Source organism: Falco cherrug, chromosome 6, assembly GCF_023634085.1.
Source record: "Falco cherrug isolate bFalChe1 chromosome 6, bFalChe1.pri, whole genome shotgun sequence".
In the NCBI taxonomy this organism is placed as follows: domain Eukaryota; kingdom Metazoa; phylum Chordata; class Aves; order Falconiformes; family Falconidae; genus Falco; species Falco cherrug.
In genome coordinates, this window is record NC_073702.1 from 12,603,872 (window position 1) to 12,626,395 (window position 22,524).

At 37.0% G+C, this 22,524-nt stretch overlaps 1 protein-coding gene across 5 annotated transcripts in view; it reads right to left on the reverse strand.

Annotated features, from left to right (window-relative positions):
• The window catches only part of SMAP1 (small ArfGAP 1), a 96,053-nt gene that overhangs the window by 32,360 nt on the left and 41,169 nt on the right, over positions 1–22,524 (reverse strand). Inside the window, exons 5-6 of one of the 5 annotated variants that reach the window (XM_055712969.1) lie at positions 17,575–17,652; positions 13,167–13,244 (exon numbers count right to left, since the gene is read on the reverse strand). The exons of 1 other annotated variant lie outside the window; for it this stretch is intronic. In XM_055712969.1, the coding sequence (XP_055568944.1) occupies positions 13,167–13,244; positions 17,575–17,652 (156 nt within the window). Of the gene's footprint in view, positions 1–13,166; positions 13,248–17,574; positions 17,653–22,524 lie in introns of all 5 variants that reach the window. 3 more of the 5 variants (XM_055712968.1, XM_055712971.1, XM_055712970.1) reach the window with 3 other exon arrangements.

Below are 22,524 nucleotides of genomic sequence, written 5' to 3' on the forward strand. Positions count from 1 at the left end.
AGCTCATAGACGCTTCTATGGCTACTGAACAAAAGCCTTCCTTTGCTTTTATTAGGTAGGAATTGTATGTCTTGTGCATGAAGTAATTGGATTCCTTCCCTCTTCATTACCTGCTTGCAATAAAACTTGCCAGACAGCATAAACATTTGAGAATTCCATTATGAGAAAATAATGTTAGTAATTTACTATAAGCTTGCAATAGGATTGTAGGTATGGTTTTTCCTGACAGCTCATATACTTCTACTATACAAGTTAGTTTAGTCCGTATCTATTTAAGCAATACTTATGTAGGTATTCTAGAATTCTTAAAGAACATTTTTACAGCTTTTGCATCTGACGTAAATAAGTAAAAACTAATCCCTTCATAATATTCAATTTAAATCACATTAAAAATGAAATGTTTTCTGTTTACCGTCCTAAAAGATACCAGCATTTTTTTTGAAACTTGCAACTAAATATGAAGAAACTTAGAGATCAGACTAACTCTTCAAAACTTAGGATGCTTTTACCAAGCGATGAACTTCTATTTTGCTTAACTAGCAAAAAAGCCAGAAAACAAGCATACAAGTCATACATATATAATACAAATAATACTGAATCACAAGATACACTACAACGGTATCATTGTGAAGTTGTACAGACTACAGTGACTCTGCAAGCAAACTCTGACGCATTACTAATCAAGAGAAAAAACTGCATGCCAAGCAAAAAAAAGCTGCCAATTTTTTAAAAAACTGGAATTACCTCAAAAAGCTAACTCAAAGGGAAAATGTAAGTTTATTACTTAGGAGTCTATTACAATTATTCTAGTGAATCACACTCTAGACACTGAACTACTCATACTGATGCAGGTAAGTTAATTTAAGGCATTTATACCAAAAACCCAACAGAACTGAATTGCCTTTTATTGTCGTTCTTAAATAGGATTCTGTACACATAAAGGTCATTCAGTCAAAACACAGTCCTGAAGGAAAACATTGTTAAGTGGTTCTTGACCTACATCTCCACTTTAAAAACCTATGTATACAGATTTCATTAGATTTTCACAGTTAGGGCAAGGTATGTGTACATTATGTAAAATGTGTTATATCTTTCAGTCATTTGAATTAAAAACTTCATGGCAGAACTGACAGACAGCTGCACCATAATCTTGCTCCATTAGTAAGATTTTATCTGGGTCTAGGCTAATACGCTAATGATTTCTACAGAAAGTGGATTAAAACTATTCCTTTGTTATTACTTACTGATCACCCCGCAGCACCATTTTATTTTAACTGAATTTAAAATGTTGGCTCAGATTTCATTTACCTTAGTCTATGTATTCTAAGAAGGCTTAAAGCCTTTCAGGTCGCACACTTAGCTGAACCAGTTTAGCTCCTTTCTAATGTATCAGACATTCTCTGAGGCCCTTTTACCTTGCTCAAAACAAAGTATGCAACTGTAGAAGAGAAAACTTAGTAAAATGAAGTTGTCTTTCTTTTTATACTTACTGCTGAGACTATGGCAAAATAGAAAATATTAAATCTTTCTGTTTAAATTCTTATATTAATGTATTAAATCTACATAATATCAACCATATTTGAAATACTATTTGTATGCATTAATTTTCAAATATATTTTGTTCTTAAAGCTGACAAGTTCAGAACAGAGTCTGAAAAAAAAGAGGGCAAGCTCCTTCTCCCTAAGTTGGGCTCCTGAAGAAAGGCATCAAAAGGTTGCAAGATGAATGCTACGTAACAGTCACAAGATGTAGGAACCTGAAGCCAAACTAGAGATGGCAAGACTGCACAGAACGATAGGTGGTGTAGTCTGAGTGCAGAGCTATCAAAGTCTTCTAGGGATTCTGGGGGTAAGGATCTGAGCAGAGTTTGGTGCCGCTCTGTATCTGTGGAATGACTGCATTCGAGCCCTGAAGCAAGGACCTGTTTACAAGGACACAAAAGGCAGAGGGAAAAGCTGTTTATCAACCCTTTTCCTACTTTGTATTATCTTGTGATGGAACTTGATTTAGATTACTTTTAATCTGATAAAACCTGTTTTTTAAATCTTTTAGAAGAAATCATTATGAAGTAGAAAATCTAGACAGATGCATCTTAAAGCTGTAGCGATCCAGCATCCCACTATGACAGCTATAAATTGGATTAGGGTCAAAGTGTGAAATGAAATAAACATGATTTGTATTTTTATAAGCCGTTTTAAATACATCTTCAGTTCTATGGTTATATGAACTCAGCTTACATATTTCTACTTCATTTCTATTGAGCTCATTGGCCTGGGCAAGATAACAATAATGCTGAATTCTAGTTCCTCATCAAGCTGTTTTCTTTTACAATTTTCCTTCTAAAAACCTTTTGAGTCATAGACAGAGCAACATTAGTGTACCCAATCAGAATTAAGGGCTATGTATTTGTAGTTCATTCTTCATACAAATCCAGATAAGAATGAGCTGTTTCAGGCATGGCAACTGACCGAGTTCACAGTGAAAAAACAATCCAAGCACTGTTTTCCATCCCTGTTTGTGGAGGTATGCTTTGTAATCTTTTCCTGAACTGTAACAAAGTGGAATTTTGCTCAAAAATGCTTTTTGTATGAAAACTAAGTTCATCCATTATCAAGACCCTACATCCTTAGCCAGTGACCAGCTCAGACCTTGGATTTTTCCAAATGCAGATATCCTACTCGCTGGCTAGTACAGCAGATTTGCTATTACACATGTGCACGAGCACAACATGGGTGTCTCCAGTCTTAGACATGCTGCCTTTGCAATAGTTGGCTTCTAGATGCTGGTATATGCAGTTGCTGACCCTGCTGACTCTTAGTTTCCCCAAACCTGCAGCCTTTTTGGCTATGGTCAACACCAGTCTGTTATCCTACTTATCTGGTAGTCCAGTTTGAAGTTTGCTAGTGTTCACACACACACGGAGAAGAGACAACATACTCACATACAACGTGGTTGCAAATAGAATTTGGCAAGATTATAGGACAGCCTGCAGCGATCAAGCGCAGGGCTCAGAGAAGCATACTGCCCGGCAACCCGCATGTACGTGACTGTCCCTTTTTATCCCCTTCCCCCCTACTTCCTCATACTTGTTCCATCTCAATCCACTGAGACTCCTCAATTTCCCTACTTTTGGTCTGTCACCTATACATCCCATAATAAACTTCATACAATATTCTCTGCCCTACCCCCAAATTCTTTTCTCTTTACCTCCCATAAGTCCCACTGCCTAGTATACAATTACTTGCCCGGAGTTCCTGGGGGAGAATCAATTTCCTTGACCCACCTCACCAGTCTCCTTTGACGGACACAGGAGCAGCAGATCACTATGGTCTGTTTTCACTCATTAGATTATTCTGGATTTCCTCCCTGTTGTCATTCCTCTGATTCTTGCAGTCTTTATGTTTTAGCCACACAGCCTTACAGCATCACACTGAATATAAACCACCTCTGAGCTGGGATTCTTCCTAATAGAGTTCTGTTTCTTAGAGTGTAGACTGATACTCTGTACTGCCAATCTTTTCTATCATTATGGCAAGCAGTACAATACAAACACTTTAAGAAGTCTAAGCATACTGTGTATAGAGTATAGAGAGATGCATCTTTTAAAAGCCTCTCCATTAGCTCCATGGAAATTCAATCCTGTCACTGACAGCTAATCAGACTGAAGTAGCGCCATAGGTTAATTTTTCTTACTTCTGTATCAGCTTGTTGCTTTTCTTTCGCTGCTACAGAAGTTAGGAGCAAATTGACAAGTACTTTATCATCCTTCATACACAAGTAGATAATTTTGTTTCACAAATGCAGAACTTCGTAAGAAGGAGAAATGTTTAATGCATCATTAGCTGTTCATGTCTACAACCATTAGCTGTATTAGTTTTTTCTGCCAGTCAGGTTTTTTCCCCTCAGTTTTGTTCTTATTTCAAAATTAATCACTTTGAAACAAATACTTTAGAAACTAATTAGTTTTAACTTATTACAAGCAACACTGAAAAAGAGATTTCCCTTTACTTGATTCCATTTTCTTCATCTTCACCCTCCATAATCTTTAACACTATCAAGACGCATTCTAGCCACAATCCACTCTAGCAGTCTACATCTCAACTGGAAACAAGTCAAATGAGTCAAACTTCTGTTTTTATTCTTCCAGTTTAAATAACGTGAACCTATTTAAAATTTATGGATATTCTGAAAATGAGTGTTTACAATTTTCAATATGTAAGGATCACTAAAACTGTGTAGACTCACAGCTTCAAAGATTCAGAAGTTGCACAACTGACCCTTCAAAGTGTTATTACAAGGGCTATGACTCGCTTGCTCAGGCACACATTTCAACATTTATGCTGAAATTCAACCAATTTCTTTTACACCACTAAAACAGTCTATGTCTAAACAAAGGAAACAGATACACTGATATCTAGTTACAGTATAAACCGAGGATTAAGTATGTAAGACCAAAAAATACATAGGTCATCTTGACCAGAAGTTCCCACGTTACTACACTACCTGCTTAACAGACAAGCCTGCAGTACCTTACTCTGACATAAAGCACAATATCCTCAAGCTGAGAGAGGCCATACTTGCTGGGCAGAGAGGCGCGACAGATTTATTTTTCAACAGTACACTGACCTGCATGGGGACCAACCTCACAACTGCCTCCATTTTCTAGCTGCAGGTGCCAATTTTAGAAAGGAAAAAATTGAAGTAAAACTGAAAGACAAGCTCACCTAGTTGTAACCCCTTTTTCAACAGAGACAGGAGGCAACTGATGGCAGATGATCAACAGTGTTGATTGATATATAAGGAAATCAGTATTAAAGAGATGCTAGTTACTTGAACAACTAGGTAACCGGTGAGAATTCTGTACCATCCTTAGCACCTCACAAAATTAGAGCAAGAAACTTGCTCATTTCCTCCAAAAAAAAGATCATTTCTACCTTATCTTGCTTTTATCTCTGTATACCTGTAGCTACAGTATTACCTTACAAACACGTTTGAGTTAATTTTGTGGTGACAGTTATGTAACAGGATGAATGCCAGAGCCATAAAGTTTTCTGTGCAACTGCTCTAGTGCCATGAGCACCTATCAAAACATAATAAAGTCAACAGTTCAAATAAATACTCATTCCTTTCAGTAAAAAGCCACACAATCAATACCTACATCAGCTATGAATCTAAACTGGAAGACAGTGAAAGTTGCATGACAGTGTTTGGAAGCTTGTTGAAACCTCTTACGGCGATTTTTTAATTATTTTTTTAACAATTCAAAGCTTAAGCTAATGTTGGCGCTTTTAATATTGTCAGTAGCATCTAAAAATATTTTTTATGGAAAATAGAGTTACTATCTTTATTCGTAAGTAACATCTGCACACCTGACTGTCCTTCCCACTACTCCACATTGTCCCAGCTTGATGGTCACACACTGGAGTGAGATCTCTCTCCCCTAAGGAGTTTAAGCATGTACTAGCTTAAGCACAGTAAAGCGAAACAGAACACACAAAGATACTTGATTGCTTTGCTCATGCTGCAATACTTGCGTTATTTTAGGGAAAAAAAGGAAGTCTTATTCAAAACAAGAAAAGGTTATTATTTTGAGTAACATTATTTAAATTAAATGTCCTATTCCTGCTCTTAGTGATGTAGATTCATAGAACTGTTTAGGTTGGAAAAGGCCTTTAAGATCATTGAGTCCAGCTGCTCCTCACCCTTCTTTACATTCAATTCCATGTATCAGTACCACTTCTGTAAAAACATCATGGTTTTTGTTCTTGCATACGTGTTTGATTGTATACAGTCTCCTAACTAGTACTATAATGTTTATAAAACCTTTTAGATGTGATTGTATATTTGCACTTTCAATCATGCATGCTCCTGTGGTTTCAAATGTCTCAGAATGAGTAAGTCTTGGTCATACAGAAGTTTTTATCTGAAGATAGCATCCATCCATGAATAAGGCTGATTTAGTTCCTGCTTATTTAAATGTGCCCACTTTTTTTCGTTCAATATACAGATAAGTATGTGTAGATGTGGTCTTCCTACTTGCCTCAAAGTCAGTAGAAAAAAGGTGAAGCTTGTCACAAGCAAGCAGGAGAAACCTAAAAATGCCATCTGTTAATAAGTATTATGAATCGAAAACCCAGGGCAATTTGTGGTTTTGACCCTGCATGGAGCAAAAATATACCTGAGGATCAATTAAAACTAAGCATACTTAACAATACTTTTTTGTTAAGAATAGTTTGGCAATTTAAGGGCCAATTTAACCAAAGCAGGCCAACCCCAAGCTTGTTCTCACAGTTTTAAGATTCCATTTCTGCAGAATTAAAAAAAAAAAAGTTACATTAAAATACTGTTCTGCTGCAGACCAGAGTTGAGAGGATCAAGCCAATACAGAGAACATGCACCAGGCTGAGGAAAAAACATGATACCCTTCCTGTAGGTTGACTCCTTTTCCAACACTAAAAAGACAAATACCCTTCCTCTCATCTGAGGGAAAAAAAAAAAAAAAAAAAAAGGGTTTCTTTTTCAATTGCTTCTACCTGCAATATCGATTTCTTAATTTCTTTGTCTACAAGTCCCAATACGTAATAAGAGCCATGCCAGATTAATTTCATTAAGACTATTTTTCAAGGCAATCCTCAAACATAAGTAGTCCTTTGTTAGCTGCAAAAGGAATGAATTGCACAGTTTGGGAAAGAATCTAATTTGATTTGCCTTTCTTCAGATTAGCATTAGAAGCAACCAAAGAACCCAAAATAATCTGATCTCTTCCATAAGACTGAAAAGGTATGATTAGAAATGTAAAACCAGGCTGGGACAGGTCCATAAAATGCAGACGGAGAGAAAGAGAAGCTTTAAAAACCTCCACCCTCTGTGGGGGTAGGAGGCAAGGAAACAGGTTGCCCTAAGTCTTATCACATATTCCTCAACCCTCCTGAGCTTCAGCTCATAGCTACTTAGCTTGAATTTGTGAAAACAAGGACTAAGAGTATAAATAGGACTGTGTATTCAACCAGAAGGCAAAATCCGTTTCTGTTTCTCTGTTCCCATGAATACGCTTGATTGCCAATATATTATAATTTAAATTTATATTACATTTTTTATGTAAATATAAAGAAAACCATTTAAAAATTAAATTACTCAAAGACAAATAATGTTTTGAAGTCTAGGGAAACATATTAACTATTCGAGTGATTTAGCAAATATATCTTCAGTACGGTATCAAAATAAAGAAAATAGAACATGTATAATGTAATTCTATATTTAAATTATCATTCAGGTCAATATTTGTGAGTCAACTTATTCCTACAACTTAAAAGTAAACGCCTAAATATATCACTTATATCAAACTGGTGTTTAAGGGGACACCAAAAATTTTGCAGGCTTTCATTCTCACAGTGCCAGTCATATATATATAGAAGTGAAGAACACTAGAGCACTTTGCTCAAACTAATTTCTCCTTGTACAAAATGATTAGGATGATAATTTAGGTAAGTAAAAAGCATCGCCAGAGAATTAATGGGAACTAATAGTTCCTCTTGTCTCACTTGCCCAGACAGGTTGATTTTTGTGGGAGTTTTGGGTGTTCTTGGGGGGAAAACCAAAACACCACCCTAATAGGCTACGTTAAGTTCTTCCTATTTGGTTAAATGAATATTTGACACATTGTTTTTCCTATATGAAGGGGAAAAGTTACTAACATAATTTGCCCTCACTTTTATTTGAGGGGTTACCTAGCACTTTTGAAATGCAAATAAACTTATGCCAGTACCTCCGCAATGCAGGCCTTCTGGTGGTGGTTGGTACCAGCTGACTGAGAGGCAGCAACTCACCATTACTGCTGAGTCTAAGCTGGCAATTTAGTCTCCAGTTTGGGGAAGAAAAACAGCATTTGATATACTACCACTGAAAGATAACCTCTAACTGACCCTTTTCTGTCACTTAACTCGACATGCAAACAAGAGCCAATTTCAAACTCAAAATGCAATATAATAAAACAAACTAAGCTCACAGTGTCAAATAGTACTTCAGTTCATCAAGTTTAACTGCTGCAATTCTTCAGAAACATTCATCATCCTGATATGTTCAGCAGAATGAAAAAAGTCTTGACTTTGAATGTCAGCATTAGTTTGCAAAAGCACAAGTAGCTTGTAGAAAAAAAAAGTTTGTTCTTTACATCTTACCCATTTAACTTTACTATCTTAAATGGGCTTGCTTTGAATAAATTAGATGTGGATTCACAATAACGGTGGCCCTCAATATGCAGTATTTCACGGTGAAACCATCACATATTTTCATGAAAGTCTTCAACTGATGTGAAACCTCTAAAATAAACACCTACATACACAGTGCTAAACTCAAACACTTCCAAAGCATTCAGTGCCATGGACTTAGCTGAACTTTCTAATTTTGGATATCAGAAATACTTGCCAAATTTTCCGTGGGCAGTTTTCCACATCACTTCTGGCTTAATTCTGAATTGCTAGCATCGATGCACATCAGGCTTTTTTCATTTAAAAATTATACTATGGAAAAAGTTGTACCCTAGAAAATCTGAACATTTAGGCACATGAATTTTCTCCCCCTGAACTTTGGGAGCATCCCAAAGCCTCACAATGTCATACCTAGTTATGTCTTTTCTGTTTGAATTTGTACTGCAGATAGACATAAAAAGGCATGTCTTGAAAAAAACCTAGATTTGTCCTAGTTGGTCTGAAATTCAAGTCATTCATACAGCTCAGTCCAAGTTCCCTGTTCTAAATAGTTCAATTCAAGGCCTTTACTGAATAAAGTATTATTCCTTACACCATTTGATCGTTTGTAAACACAGTCTTCTTCAGTCCATTCTTTGCAACTCTTGGGGCATACAGTCTCCCCAGTTCACACACTGGTCATGTTCCAACCATGTCTCTCATAATCCCAATCCCCCAGCCTGAATGACTGGACTGCATCCCATCTCCTTCCATTCTATGCTTCCTTTCAGTGGAAAACAGGTAGAAGGTGGATGGGGTACACACAGAGCCTGCTCCAACACGCTTCATGCAGCATGAAGGTTACCTAAAGCGCTTCTCTGACCTATGAGCAGAAACTCTAGCTAAAACAATCACACAATTTAAATCTTAGTTCAGAAAACTACTATGAGGCTTTGATAGCTCCCTCACACACCAGTAGAGTATTTAGGTTACATATTTTTGAAGTCCCCAAATGACTGTAAACTAAACACATTCAATTACCCAAGGATGCACAAAAAAACTACTTGGTAGACATACTAGAAATAAAAAGGAGTTCATTGTTTTACTCTGTTTCCAAATGCAGAACTCATTCAGACAGCTTAGGGCAGAAAAGAAAGAAAGAAAAAAAAAAAAAGAAAATCATGGCCGATTTCAGAAATTTCAACAACTTCAGCTGTGCAAAAGAGTAATTAATAAGAAGGGAAAGCTCCTCGGCAGCTGATGAAAGGGTGGGCAGGATGTTGAAGTTTAAAAGATGGCTATTCAAAGCCTAGCTGGTTTTTTTGTCACCTACAAATGAAAAGTTTTCACATTACGATCAACAAAACACATAAGATTGGTGGTCAAACTACTGACTTCCCTCTCCACTACTGAAATGGGCTCTTAAAGTATGACATTTAATTTTTTAGCCAATTAACAAAATCTAAATTTTGAGTACAGAACATCTAAAAGCTGCTTTCATTGCATGACAGTCTGCCTTGTGCTATTATTCTTGCTGTTGGCGTGAGCAGCATGCAATTAGCTCAGTTTGATTATTTGTTCTTGCAATTCAACACATTTTTATATTGCTAAAATTGGCATTTCTGTTGCTTGCAAACAGGCTGGGCTTTGACAGGACATCTCAGCTTCATGTAACCTGGCTCCAGTTTTCATATCATGAAGAACTCTATAATAATTGTTCCAGTAGTTTTCTTGCATTTTTTTTCTTTTTCTCTGAAGTAACTGAAGGGTAAGGTTACTTTAAACATGAGCACTGAGGAAATTGGAGGTCTCTAATTGTGGTAACGGCATGGGGAGAGGAGAGGAAGGACCCTTGGTAAGCTATGCAAGTTTCCCAACTTTCTTCAATTAGACTGATAGAAACCATTACAGCTGCCAGTAGCTTGGCAATGTCACTTATTTTATTAAGAATTGTGCAGATCCTACAGGCAACACCACATTGTTGGCTGCTTCCAATAAAGTGCTAATCACTAGACTAGACTCAATCTGTAGCTGACATAGTAATATCATATTAGAAATTACCCAGTAATTTTGTCACACAAAGTGAACAGCCCAGAAAAAGTTAAACAACTATCCTTGCTCCTCACTGTTCTGCAGTAGATATCTCTGATCTTGAGGAAATTCTAATTTACATCTGAAATCACTGTCTCCAACTCGAACATTCATAAAAAATGTTTCCCATGAAACCTGTTTTAAGGACACAATGATTCTTACTGAAAAGCAATTTCACTAAGAAAGCCCACTGTTGTTAAATCAGTTAAAAGATTTTCAGTTCTTTCTACTTATCCAAGCATGCTAATCAACAAAGTATCTTTTATACCATAATTACATGACACATTAAGGCAATATTGAAATACTAGTTTACTAAATCAGTGCTACAAGCTTTCAGCAATATTTGAAAATAAAACAGAAGTCACAACAGACGTTCATATTAAAGGCTAAAGATCCGTTAGACACCAAAGAAAGGCTCTTACATGGATATAGGAGCAGATTAGGCAGTTCTGTGAAGCAGAGATCAGAACATGAGAACTGAACGTGAACATCTGAATTCTTTCGGATGCATATTCTTGTTTTAAGAGCTAAGAAACTTAACATAAGATACAAAAAAGATGCTGGGAACTGAAGACTTGTAGGAGTACATGACGCTTGTAAAGAGATCTGAAGTTTTCTATAGCTTCAACGCTCTACCAGTTTAAGACCTATCATCTTCTCCATCTTTATTGATTCTTCTACAGTACGGCTAAAACACTGCTCGCAGTACCTTAATCAAGAGAAGTCTCAAAATTGTGGTAGAACTGCCAGCTGCTTGGTCATATATTTTTATTTCATTCACTTCCCAAGCCTGGAATGTCTAGGCTGTAGATAGATAAACCATGCCTACAATAAGGATGATCAGTGACTTCACATATGCAGTGTCCAAAGAATCCTCAGATTCTGTTTCCTTCTCCAGGAAGCTGAGAACTGGGATAAACAGCCAGGTACTGCTTAATGTGGTTGCTGAAAATGCCAAAACGCCAGCACCCCTCTACTGATGCAACACGCAGTATTTAAAATTACAGTCTCTAACAGGATGTGAAGCATATCAGTGTTAGTCAAACTAAGATGAATATTAATGTTTATCAATCCCCTGAAGCAGATTCACACCACAAAAGCAGCAATGTATTATTATTCCATACATAAAATTAAAAACCTTTTGGTCTTCCATCTCACCAGTCCATTCCAATGGAAACAAGCATTTGATTCTATCTTTGGATTCTAGAAAGCAACCGCAGTTTTAAAGTATGTAAAGTTTACAGGCTGTGTCTAAAAATAATTTATTTTGAATGATCTTTAAAAGCCTTGAAAAGCCTAAGCTTAAAGAATCTCTTAAATTAAAAAGATGACACACAGATGAGTACGATTTGAGCAATCAGTGCTGACACATTAATAATGAAATAAAATATGCTGCAGTATTTCAAACATTTTGCAGCTGTTACAACTTCACTATTATCTAATGCAGATACATTTACCAAATTCCACATTTTTTAGTACAAGCACTTAAAATCAAAATACTTTTTTTTTTACCAGTTAATGATTAAGCAAGTAATCTAATGACATTTCAAATGTAAATCTAATCAGTGGCATTGGAACTGGTTTTTATTTCAAGTATTAGGGTAGTCCCTCGACTGTGACTATGCACTGTCATCCTTTCTCCTCACCTAACCAAGTATTCCCAGCCATGCAACAAGGTTCAGGCATCCTTGCAAAGGGAAACTCTCTAAAACCAAACTTGACCAAAAGTACACCTCTGGGTTTTGGAAAGTTAAGTTTTCCAAACCACACCAATGTTTTTAGCCTTTATAACTGAAATATCTTGTTCTAAGAACAGAATAAAACATTCAGTTTGGCTGGATGTCCTTGTAAAGTATCAATAATCAACAGTTGTAATATTTTTATTGTCATCCATAAATATGCTTTAACCTCCTACCATAAGGATAGCCTTTTCCACTAGCTCAGGGAAGACACACAAATTGTCATAATAAAGTTTGCTTCTGTGCTAACTTATTCCAAAACTGCTTTCTGATTTCAGAAAAAAAGATATTTGTATTGGGGAGGGGCTTTTTTCCACTCCAGGTGCACATACATTTTTGTCTCTTGTTTTACTATGTAAAATAAAAAGCTTTATTTGAAAACTGAACTAGAAATACATCTGCAATCATAACACATGCATACACAACATTTTTCGTAATTGTAGCACAGCACTACTGTGGAATAAACTGACAGATGGGAGACTCCAATGCATTCTGTGAACTAGCGTGCAGAATCAGAACATACTAATGGATTCACATCATCTGAGAGAGGACATCTGTCTTAAAATAAATTTTTGTATTTAATACTTAAATCACCCATTCCATTTTTGTTTAATATTAAATCTATACAGAAGTGTAAGTGAAATTTTAATTGTACCCATGTTGCTAAGACCGCTCATTACGCTTTAATACGGCTGCATAAAGAAGCACCTTAATTGGTTTCCTTGTCATGTTCTGTGACATGATCTAGTTGAGCATTTTCAAGTTACCTAGAGTTATGTTTAAAATCGATTAATTTATGAAAGACAGTTTTAAGGAATCATAAAGCGCTCAATGAAACTGAAAATCTCTGTGCAAGAGCAGCAATGGTATATCTTAAAAACCTTGATAAGGTTTTTAACCTGAGCTTAAATCTTAACAAAGCTTAACTCACTTCCCTCTTCCCCCAAACGCATTCCTCCTCATATGGTCAACTGATGTCTGTATGCAAGCAACAGCACAAGGAAACCATTCATGTGGATTACCTGGATTACTAGTCATACACACACACACACACACACATCTTAAAAAATTCCTTTTCTTCCAAATCTTTGTATATTTCTAATACTATGTGTAATTTTAAAATAACTAGAAAAAACAAACTATGCTTACCTTTTCAACTGTTAATGGTTTTGATGGTTTTTCTGATTCTCTCTCTTTCTTTTTCTCTTCTTTCTTTTTTTCTTTTTCCTTCTGAAAAAAAAGTATTTTGCTAGTACACAATAACAATGCATTTGCAAACATACTGAATGTCTACAGTCCTACAGAATATAAGAGATCTTCAGTTACTCTCTTTCAATTCAGAGTTTATGCTATCTGCTCTACTTCCAGAAGCGACTCATTTTGCTCAAATAGTACCACTAAAAAATATTTTCATTTTGAGCATTCAAGAAATCAATTACTTCACCTGCTCATCTGCATTTCTACTTCTAAACAGAAGGAAAAAAAAAAACCCAGTGTTGCTTCTCCTAAGCTAAGCAAAGCTCAAAGAAAAAAATAATCTACAAATACTCCATTAACTCTGGTAACCTCTGTCATTAGGACAGATGCCAGTCTTGTTGACCAAAGAACTATAGGAAGGTAATTTGCATGCAGCTTTCTGCAGAGAGTTAATTTTTAAACGCTAATCTAGTACACTTAAAAAAAATAATATTCCTGAATCTAAAAAGTTGACTTGGGCCATATGACAGACCCGCTGAGTCATAAGAGATCCCTTTGCTTTATATGCACCATAATGACAAGACATAAGCTTTTTTTATTTTAGTTTTTAATGAATAAATGGGTTCATATTACAGACCCAGCCCGACTGAAGAAAAGCATAAAATATTCCTTAAGGCATAGATGGACTTTTTAGGCCAGCAAGTGCTTTGACAGAGTTAGCAGTGATAGACCCAGCAATCTGCATTGATCTTGTACAACTACAGTACAGTAATAGTGAGTATATACATGAACATTAAAATGGATGGAACAAGAGTTTATCATCTGTAATAAAGGAGATGAGACAGTAGCTCCTAAATGTTCTTTCAGCCATTAGACTTGGATCCCTATGTTCAAAGCTGCTTCAAAACAGATTTTGGTGGGGTTTTGTTGGTGGTGGTGCACAAAACACTTTTTTAGCAAGCTTCCCAATATTTGGGAGGTTAGACTGAAAGGTTAGATAACTGTCCGTGCAGCTCCATGTCGTGGTTTAATCCCAGCCAGCAATCAACTGCCACGCAGCCGCTCACCCCTGTGCCCCCTTTGCCCACGGTGCTGGCCTTGTGTGCATACACAGCCCCCCACAGGCATACACAGCCCCCCCCCCACGCCCATCATCCCAGCTCACCCAGAGGGTTGGGGAGGAGAATCAGAAAGGAATGCACAACTTGAGGACTGAGGTAAGAGCAGCTTAATAATTAAGACAAAATAAATAATAATAATAATAAAAGAACAATACCACCAACAGTAACAGTTACAATGAAAAGGAGAGAGGAATGAAATCCAAAGGGAAGGGAAGGAAGGAAACCAGTGACACATAATGCAACTGCTCACCGCCCGCTGAGCCTTGCTCAGCCAGTCCCCAAGCAACCATCGGGCAGCCCCAGCCGACCTCCCCCAGTTTATATACCAAACATGCCATCCCATGGTATGGAATACCGCTTCGGCTAGCTCAGGTGACCTGGCCTGGCTGTGTCCCCTCCCAGTTTCTTGTGCCCCTCCAGCCCTCTCACTGGCAGGGCCCAAGGAACCACAAAGTCCCCAACCCAGTACACACAGTACCCAGCAACAACCAAAACCATCATCAGTGTATCAACACTGCTCCCACACCAACTCCAAACCACAGCACTGCACCAGCCACCAAGAAGAAAATTAACTGTCCCAGCTGAAACCAAGATACTTCAGTATTAAAAATAAAACAGCTTACTAGGCTACAAGTTTCTGCCAATAACATTGTGGGGTTTTTTTCTTTTTAACATCCAATATATCTAATTTTTAAAGCTGTATAACATGGCATTTGCTTAAAAGAGTTCTAACACTAAGACAATGGGTTGGGGTTTTTTTCTGGTTTTTAGGGGGATCATTAGGCACAGGGGGACCCAAATAACACATTCTTCATAACATCCAATAATCAATCTTCAAAACTTTCACCATGTTTACCAGATGGATTGGGGTTACTCCACTGAAGTTACTCAAGTCTCAACTAACTCCTGTGAATTACTCAATCAGGCATTAACCTGAACACTCAGGTCCTGGAAACTGAGGCTATACAGTGAGCACCCACCTAAACATGGGTCTAGCAACAGAAAGCAATGACCACAGTCATGAAACTGCAGTAAAGGGGCATTTGGAATGTCTGTTTTGAAGAAAAGAAACAGAGACCAACTTAGGTTTTAGTGAACATTAAAAACACGAAAGTGAGCACAGTAGTCCAAACCAACAGTCCACCCAATACCGTATCTCACCTGTGGCAGTGCCAGGTGTTCAAGAAAAAGTCTGTATGACTGGGACAAGTCTAGAGCAGTATTTTATTTTGAGGTCATCATAACAACCTGAGACTTGCAGGCTTACTGACCTGAGATTACAAATGCATAGCTATGTCTTTCAAACAAAGCTTAGCCTTTCTTCCATTTACCGTGTTACTGATCCCAGTACCAACCTGCATTCTAAAGACTCCCAAAATTCCGTGACCATAACAATGTACTGCAAATCATACAAATATACTGTCTGAGCTACAGTTTTCCAAAAGTCTTTCATTCCCTGTCCTCACTCTCCACTCCAACCTTCCAAAGTTGAGTAACTTAATCCTGTGGAAGCTTTTCATCTTAGACAACTGCAATTTTTTTCCTCTCCTCCTGGGAAAGGTTGTTGGAAGTGTCGTAACAGGACACTTACTTTTCAAACACAGTACCTTTATAGTTTACTTGAATATGTTTTAAGTGAAAGCAGAGTTAAAGCTTTTGCATATGAACATCCTCAGGCTGGCCTGATTTCCAGTTTTGACTTGCAACATGTTTTTAAAATACGTTTTGTTAGAGAAACCTTGCTGATAGAGAAGTTTCTAGAAACTTATTCTTCAGGACTTCAAGAATGAGGAGGCCTTGCAGTATGTTTCATATGGAAAACACTCCATAAAGGTGACCCAATATAAACAAATGCCTCCCATTGCCCTTAACAAAGCCCTGACAGTCTCTTAGTGTTATCTATGAAGACTTAAAACTCCACCAGTGTATCTACCTTCACATCTCATAAAGCCTACAGGAAGTCTCTTGATTCCCAGTGACTATTTTCACTCACTTCATTTTCACTGTGGACCTGAAAACCCTTAAGTCCTTCATCTTCACACTTCACAATTTCAATATGCAAGCTTTCTGCTTCAGCTCCATTAGATAAAAACGAATTCAGACTAAATAAAAACATTTCTCAGATGTTGTATTCATGCCAGAGCTTCAACTCAAGTGTTTCATTACTTGCAAAAGCAGTCAAAAAGCACCATGAAGATAACAAAATGAAACTGGCTTTATACTGGCCAGCAAAAATTATTCTTCCCCCCCCCCCAAGATTAATTTCTAACAACATGGCATACTAGTTACACAGAGGAAATTCCAAATTTGAATGCACCAAGAGAGGCAGGTAATAAAGGAAAGGTGATTTTCATTCTAACTGGCTGCTGCTATTCCTGGTACAACTTTAAAAATACGTCAAATTCACCAATGCTTGTGGGTCTACTCCATGCCACTGTCCATTTAAATTTTAATTAATGTTTAAAATATAGCTGAACTAAAATAATTCATATCTGTCCACTTTTTCTGGATTTAGAAAAAACCCCAAACATTAACTTATGATCTAAACATAAATATTTCATTTACTGTATATAGTCTCAATTTAGAGTGAGGTATCCAAAAGAGCCCAACATTGAGCATTCACTCTCTAAAAACCTGTATTTCGTTATTGTTGCAAATTGTGACATTTACTGAAAGGTCATATGAAAGATACTTGTTTGTGTGTTAAGTTTTTCAAAGGCTCTTCTAAACAGTAAATGTAATGTCAGCACATACACATATCCAAGCTAGAAGGAATATTAAAACCAACATGAGTTAACAGAAGTGTCACTAAATTAATTCTGTATTTATCTCCAAGGAGATTGAACTAAATGGCTGGGAACAGTACTGATAATTTAGATCCTGAAACAAGCAAGTAATATAAAATAAAGATACCAAAAATTATTCCTGAGGAGACAGGACCAATGACACTCATGCCCACTGGATGGGAATGAAATGGTGTTTCCACAGTTTTGTGACACTAAACCAGAGCAGAACCAGAATTTTGTCATATAAACACCAAGAGGTAGCAATCATGCATGCACTTTGTCCTACGTTATCAGTTCTTTTCACTTATATAGTCCAGAAAGCAAGGAAAAAAGCATTTTAAGTGCCTGAAGTATTACCAGTGATTCAAATATTCTAGTTAGCTTACTCGATAGAAACACAAACAGTCGTGTAAAGCAGTAACCTGACAAGAGTTACACCCAAAAACCATGTACCTCTGCTTTGCTCTTCTCAGCAGCAGCTTGCAGAGAAGGAGAGGATGCCAAAGGCTGAGCAGCATCAGAAGAGGCTATCTGTACAAAACAGAGGAAAGAAATGAGAAAGAAAATAAGCAAGAACAGCTGGGAAGGGAGGGAACAGAGGTAGCTAAGAGACATGATTTTCATTCTTTTTTTCAATAATTTTGGGTGTGGGGGAAAAATACAACATAGAAGAAACAAAGAGGAGACAAAGTCGTCTTTTCTTTCTATCAGTACAAATTTTCAAGGAAATCTGTCAGGTAGGAATGAGTGACTTATAATGCAAATCACTAGAATAGAATATAAGAAAATGAACTTGGATAAGATCATATCACAGGCCTAAGAAAAATAATTAGGTTTCATCCATTGTTCAGTTTTATCCAGTGTGACTATTGAAATATTAATGTTCTGAAGCACGAAGGCACACTGTCCCAGAGGAGGGGGAAAGATGAGAGTGCCTTTCTTCTTGTTCACTGTAAGAAAATATTTTTATTACGAGGAATGCAAAATCACTCTGAAAGTTATACGTTAATTAAATTTCTCATTAACTCTTCTCTAAGAGCCCTCCAAATGAATAAAGAGCTTAGGGTTAATATAAAGCCACATCCTAGCAGAGGGTGCCAGACCTTCCAGATAGGTGACATTTCTTTTCTAGGAATCAGTATGTAAAATTGCTGTTAGCACCACTATACTTCCAGAATTATCCAAAAGGTGTAAGTTATATATGCAACAAATGCAGTTTGCTCAAGAAAATAGGATTTCTCTAAATGTGTTTACATACATCTTCCTATCCTATTTCTTTATGCATAGTTGATCACTTTAATGGAAACATTATCTTTCTATTCCCCTTACTATAAAAATGCAACTGAATTACATTTACCAAACATGTATAAGATCTTCAGAGCTATAAAGCTGACACTTCTACACTGTTTTGTATCAACTCTACTATCTACAAGGAAAATTTAAAAATAAATGAAGCTATTACAGAGCAGGTCATTATGTTGGATCAAAATAACCAATTTAGATGGTATGTTTTTACTTAGTTCAAAAAATCCAGCTTGCATTAAATGAAAACAGAAAACTGAAAAAAAAAAAACCCAAACCCCACTTCATGTCTAAACACCCATATTTCTTACAGAAAATCCTACCAGTACCATAGCTTATACAGCTGGAATTTTAACAGAACATGTATATATTCAGTATTTTTACAAACTCAGACACTATGCCTATCCTGGAAGGTGGTGTAGAGCTTCAGGAAAGATATTTATAAGGTTTAATTTTTAAACCAAATTTTACCTGCAGAAATATGAAACAGAGTCCCCGTTTTTATATTTATAAAATATATTTTATATTTCTATTTAAAATCCTCAGGTTATTAGAAGAGTTATGGATATATCTGCTGCAATGGAGTAGTTTCTCAAACTGTTGCTATAGGAACACAGGGATCCTGTTTATTCCCATCACACCACATTGTAACCAAATAAACATGTCAGAAAAATGATTAAGTAACTACATGTATTAAACTATGAGCACTAAAACCACATTCCTTACTAAGATTTCAATTAAATGCTAACGAGTAAAATTGTGATAATGCAACATCTTAGGTATACTTTCAAGGTTTCTAAGGATAAACTGGGATTTTGTTTTTGGTTTGCTTGGTTTGTTGGGTTTTTTCATTCTTTTGTATGCTTCAGATTTTAAGAAAATTTGTTTGATAGCTTTCAGAGGTGAACAGCAGGTAACAGCTACTCTCCTCACAGAACCAGGTAAGCAGAATTTCATTTGGGGGTCGGAGGGAAATCAGCACTATAGATGCTTGCATCACATTTTCATCCTCCCATAACATTCCTTTCTCAATCTCCAGATCATCATCATAAATTAAGGTATTATCTAACCTAGTATATAAGGTAATCCTATGAAGGCCTGAAAGTAATTATTACAGTTTTGCCAATCAAGTAATAGAATCATGGAATCACAGAATCAATGAAGAAGCATCATGCAAGCTATTTGCAGAAGACAGAGTGAAAAGCAGTTGCCACCTAGCCTGGGATATGGAACAGGGTGTACAAGACGAGAAATGCCCAAGAAAAACGTCTAAAGACAAACAGCAGCACTATATTCACTTCAGGCTAAAAAACAGCACTTGAAAGCACACTTCACATATGTAAATATTCAGCTAAGCAGGAATACAAAAGGCATATGACTGAAGCTAATCTTTAAGAGAAGACACATGACAACGTATAAAGAACTGATTAAGTTCATACAATGAAAGCAATAGTATGAGTTCGGGCTGCTGAACAGCTTTATTGCCACTGCATGGTGTTAAATTTCTTATCTACCCGCTGCACCAAATAAGGAAATCTGAATGAAAAAATCCGATCAAGTCAAAGTGAGTGGCTGGATAAAGCTGAACAGAAAACAGGATTAAAAGGGGGGCTGGTGCAGTGCGCTGTGGTGAGCAGTTATCAGTCAGAGTACGGAGAGTTGGTTGGGGTACCAGAGAAGCTTGGGAAAATACTTGCCATTGGGACAAGCTGACACTTCGGGGAGAGCTGACTTGTTAACCCTGTGCAGGTTGCCAGCTGGCACTGAACCAGCCGCCCCCTGACCTCAGAGCATCCAGCCCGGCCCTCGCCGAGTGCCGAGGAGCCCGAGGGAGAGGCAGTGCTCTCCAGCTAGAATCAAGTCCCTGCAGCGCCAGCTGTTCTGCTCCTTGTCTGTCAGCTGTCATGTTGGGTAATGCCCATATACCAGAACTAGCATCAAATAAAACTGAAAATTATAATAACACTGCGATTTAAGGGTATTCTATTATTATCTTGGGATTTTTTCGGTTAGAAGACCGAATTTTCACTAATATCCAAGTCGTTATTATGGATGCTGATACCCTCTTCAAGCACCAAGAGAAACCAGATCCCTTAGCCAAAGCACTTGGTTTTCAGGAGATTTCAGAATAGTCATTTTTAACTCCAACTAGTCCCATATTTTAGAAAACCAGTGAAGTTGCTTGAGATTCTGAGCTGTCAATAAAACCTCACAAGTTTTGTTTTCCCTTGTACTGTCCCCCAACTCTTACTTTGAAAGGTTGTGGTATGTTTGTATTTTCAAACTGCAGCACACTTCACAGATGTAATATGCAGCAAAAACCTGGACAGATAATCTTTCTCATTAGCATAAATCAAGCCTATACAACTTCTACGCTTGATGATTCATTGCCAAACCCCAGATTAGACCGTTCAAAGTTAGTATTAACACCTTCTACGTCCTGTTCGCAGTGCAGACGTACCATTAGCTATGGCCAATGTTAAGTTACTGAACAGATGAAGCACCAATAAGGAGCAGTGGTTGACAACAAGTTGTGTGCTGCTGGCTTGCATTTTCAGTAAATCTTTTTTTTTTAAAAAAACTACTGCAGTGATAAAGCAGTATCTTTACAGAACAGAGCCATTCCCATCTGTAGTCAAAAGAGATTTATTAACTTGCCAACAAATGACAAATGAGAAAGCATCTGATAAGCGACCTATTTCTACACTCGGGGCCAGTAGAGAGAGCGCTGAAGTTAGACTAACACCAGTATCAAAGCACTCAGCCACGACAGGTATATGCATGCAACTGTCCTGGAGTAAACGCTGCACTAAGTCCTGGTGAAACTGCTTTTAATTAGTTGAAAGCCACAAACACACTTTAAAAATTTATAGTAAAACCCTGATCACCATTCAGGATTGCAAAGCAGCATTTTAATAATAATCTAAAAACTGCTTTTTAGGACACTGAGATCACTGAAAAGCAGCACTATATAAATGCTACATCAAAGTAACATAAGAGTTTTCTATTTGGTATTTATCAGCCTTTATTAATAATTATTTGTTTCCATAAGCTTCATCAAAAGCATCAGTACAGGAAAATTACTCCATGCTTGGATCCAAGTCCGAGTACCTGAAAATACTGTTCTTTACAAGGAGACATCTCCTCTTTGGTGCAGCAAAATAAAAAAAAAAATGTTTTGCAAAAAACCCAGTATTCCACAGCAATAATTGTCTTCTGTTCCCACTTTTCCAATTCGTCAGTTTTAATCCAATTGTTATATTCCAGTGAAAGCACAGAGAAAAAAAGCTAAAGAATTAGTTTCTAGAAAAACTGGCCAATACTAACACCAATTATGATGTCTGAAGAGCAGACAACAGGAAAGGTAGAAAATATCTTTGTTTAATTTTGATCCAATGGAAAAAGACATTTGAGCAGGAAGGTACTAAGAATAAGATTTGTCATCGAAACCACTGAAGACAAGCGATCAAAACCTCATCTAAATTTCCACATCAAAATCCAAAAAACAATTTCCAGAATCTTCCAGAATTCAAGTGAAGAAGCAGACACTGATCTACTCTGATAACATGTTAGCACTAAGCTCTGGAATGTTGTCAACTAAGGCGTCCTTGATTGTTGGCACTTTATAAAGTACCAAACAAAACCAATGGCAACCCCTGCAACCAACCATACCTGCTGCTAGAAAAAACCCAAAGTTGACGTGCTTGTGTGCATTAAGAATGTACTGCAAACTGACAAATAGCATCTGAGTATTTCATTTTAATTTTTAACTGAAGAGTAGTTGGGTATTTTGATTAAGAATTGAGTTCAGAATAGTTTTAAAAAGGGAATGAAGGCAAGGAGCTGTTTCTTAAGTTTCCACGTTTATACTCGTATGTCCACAAAATTTTGATCGGGTTTCAGACCAAAAGACTTGTAGCCATTTTATGTTTAGCAATTCTTGAATCTCTTTCCATTGTTTGTGTTTTGGGGCTCCTTTTTAGAAAGCTGATGAAGTAAAAATAACCATTTTGCATAATGAAGCTCAATACTGTCCGTAAAACATCAGGTACATTCAGTACTGAGCAAGAAAATACAGACGCATGCAACAGTCCTGTAAGA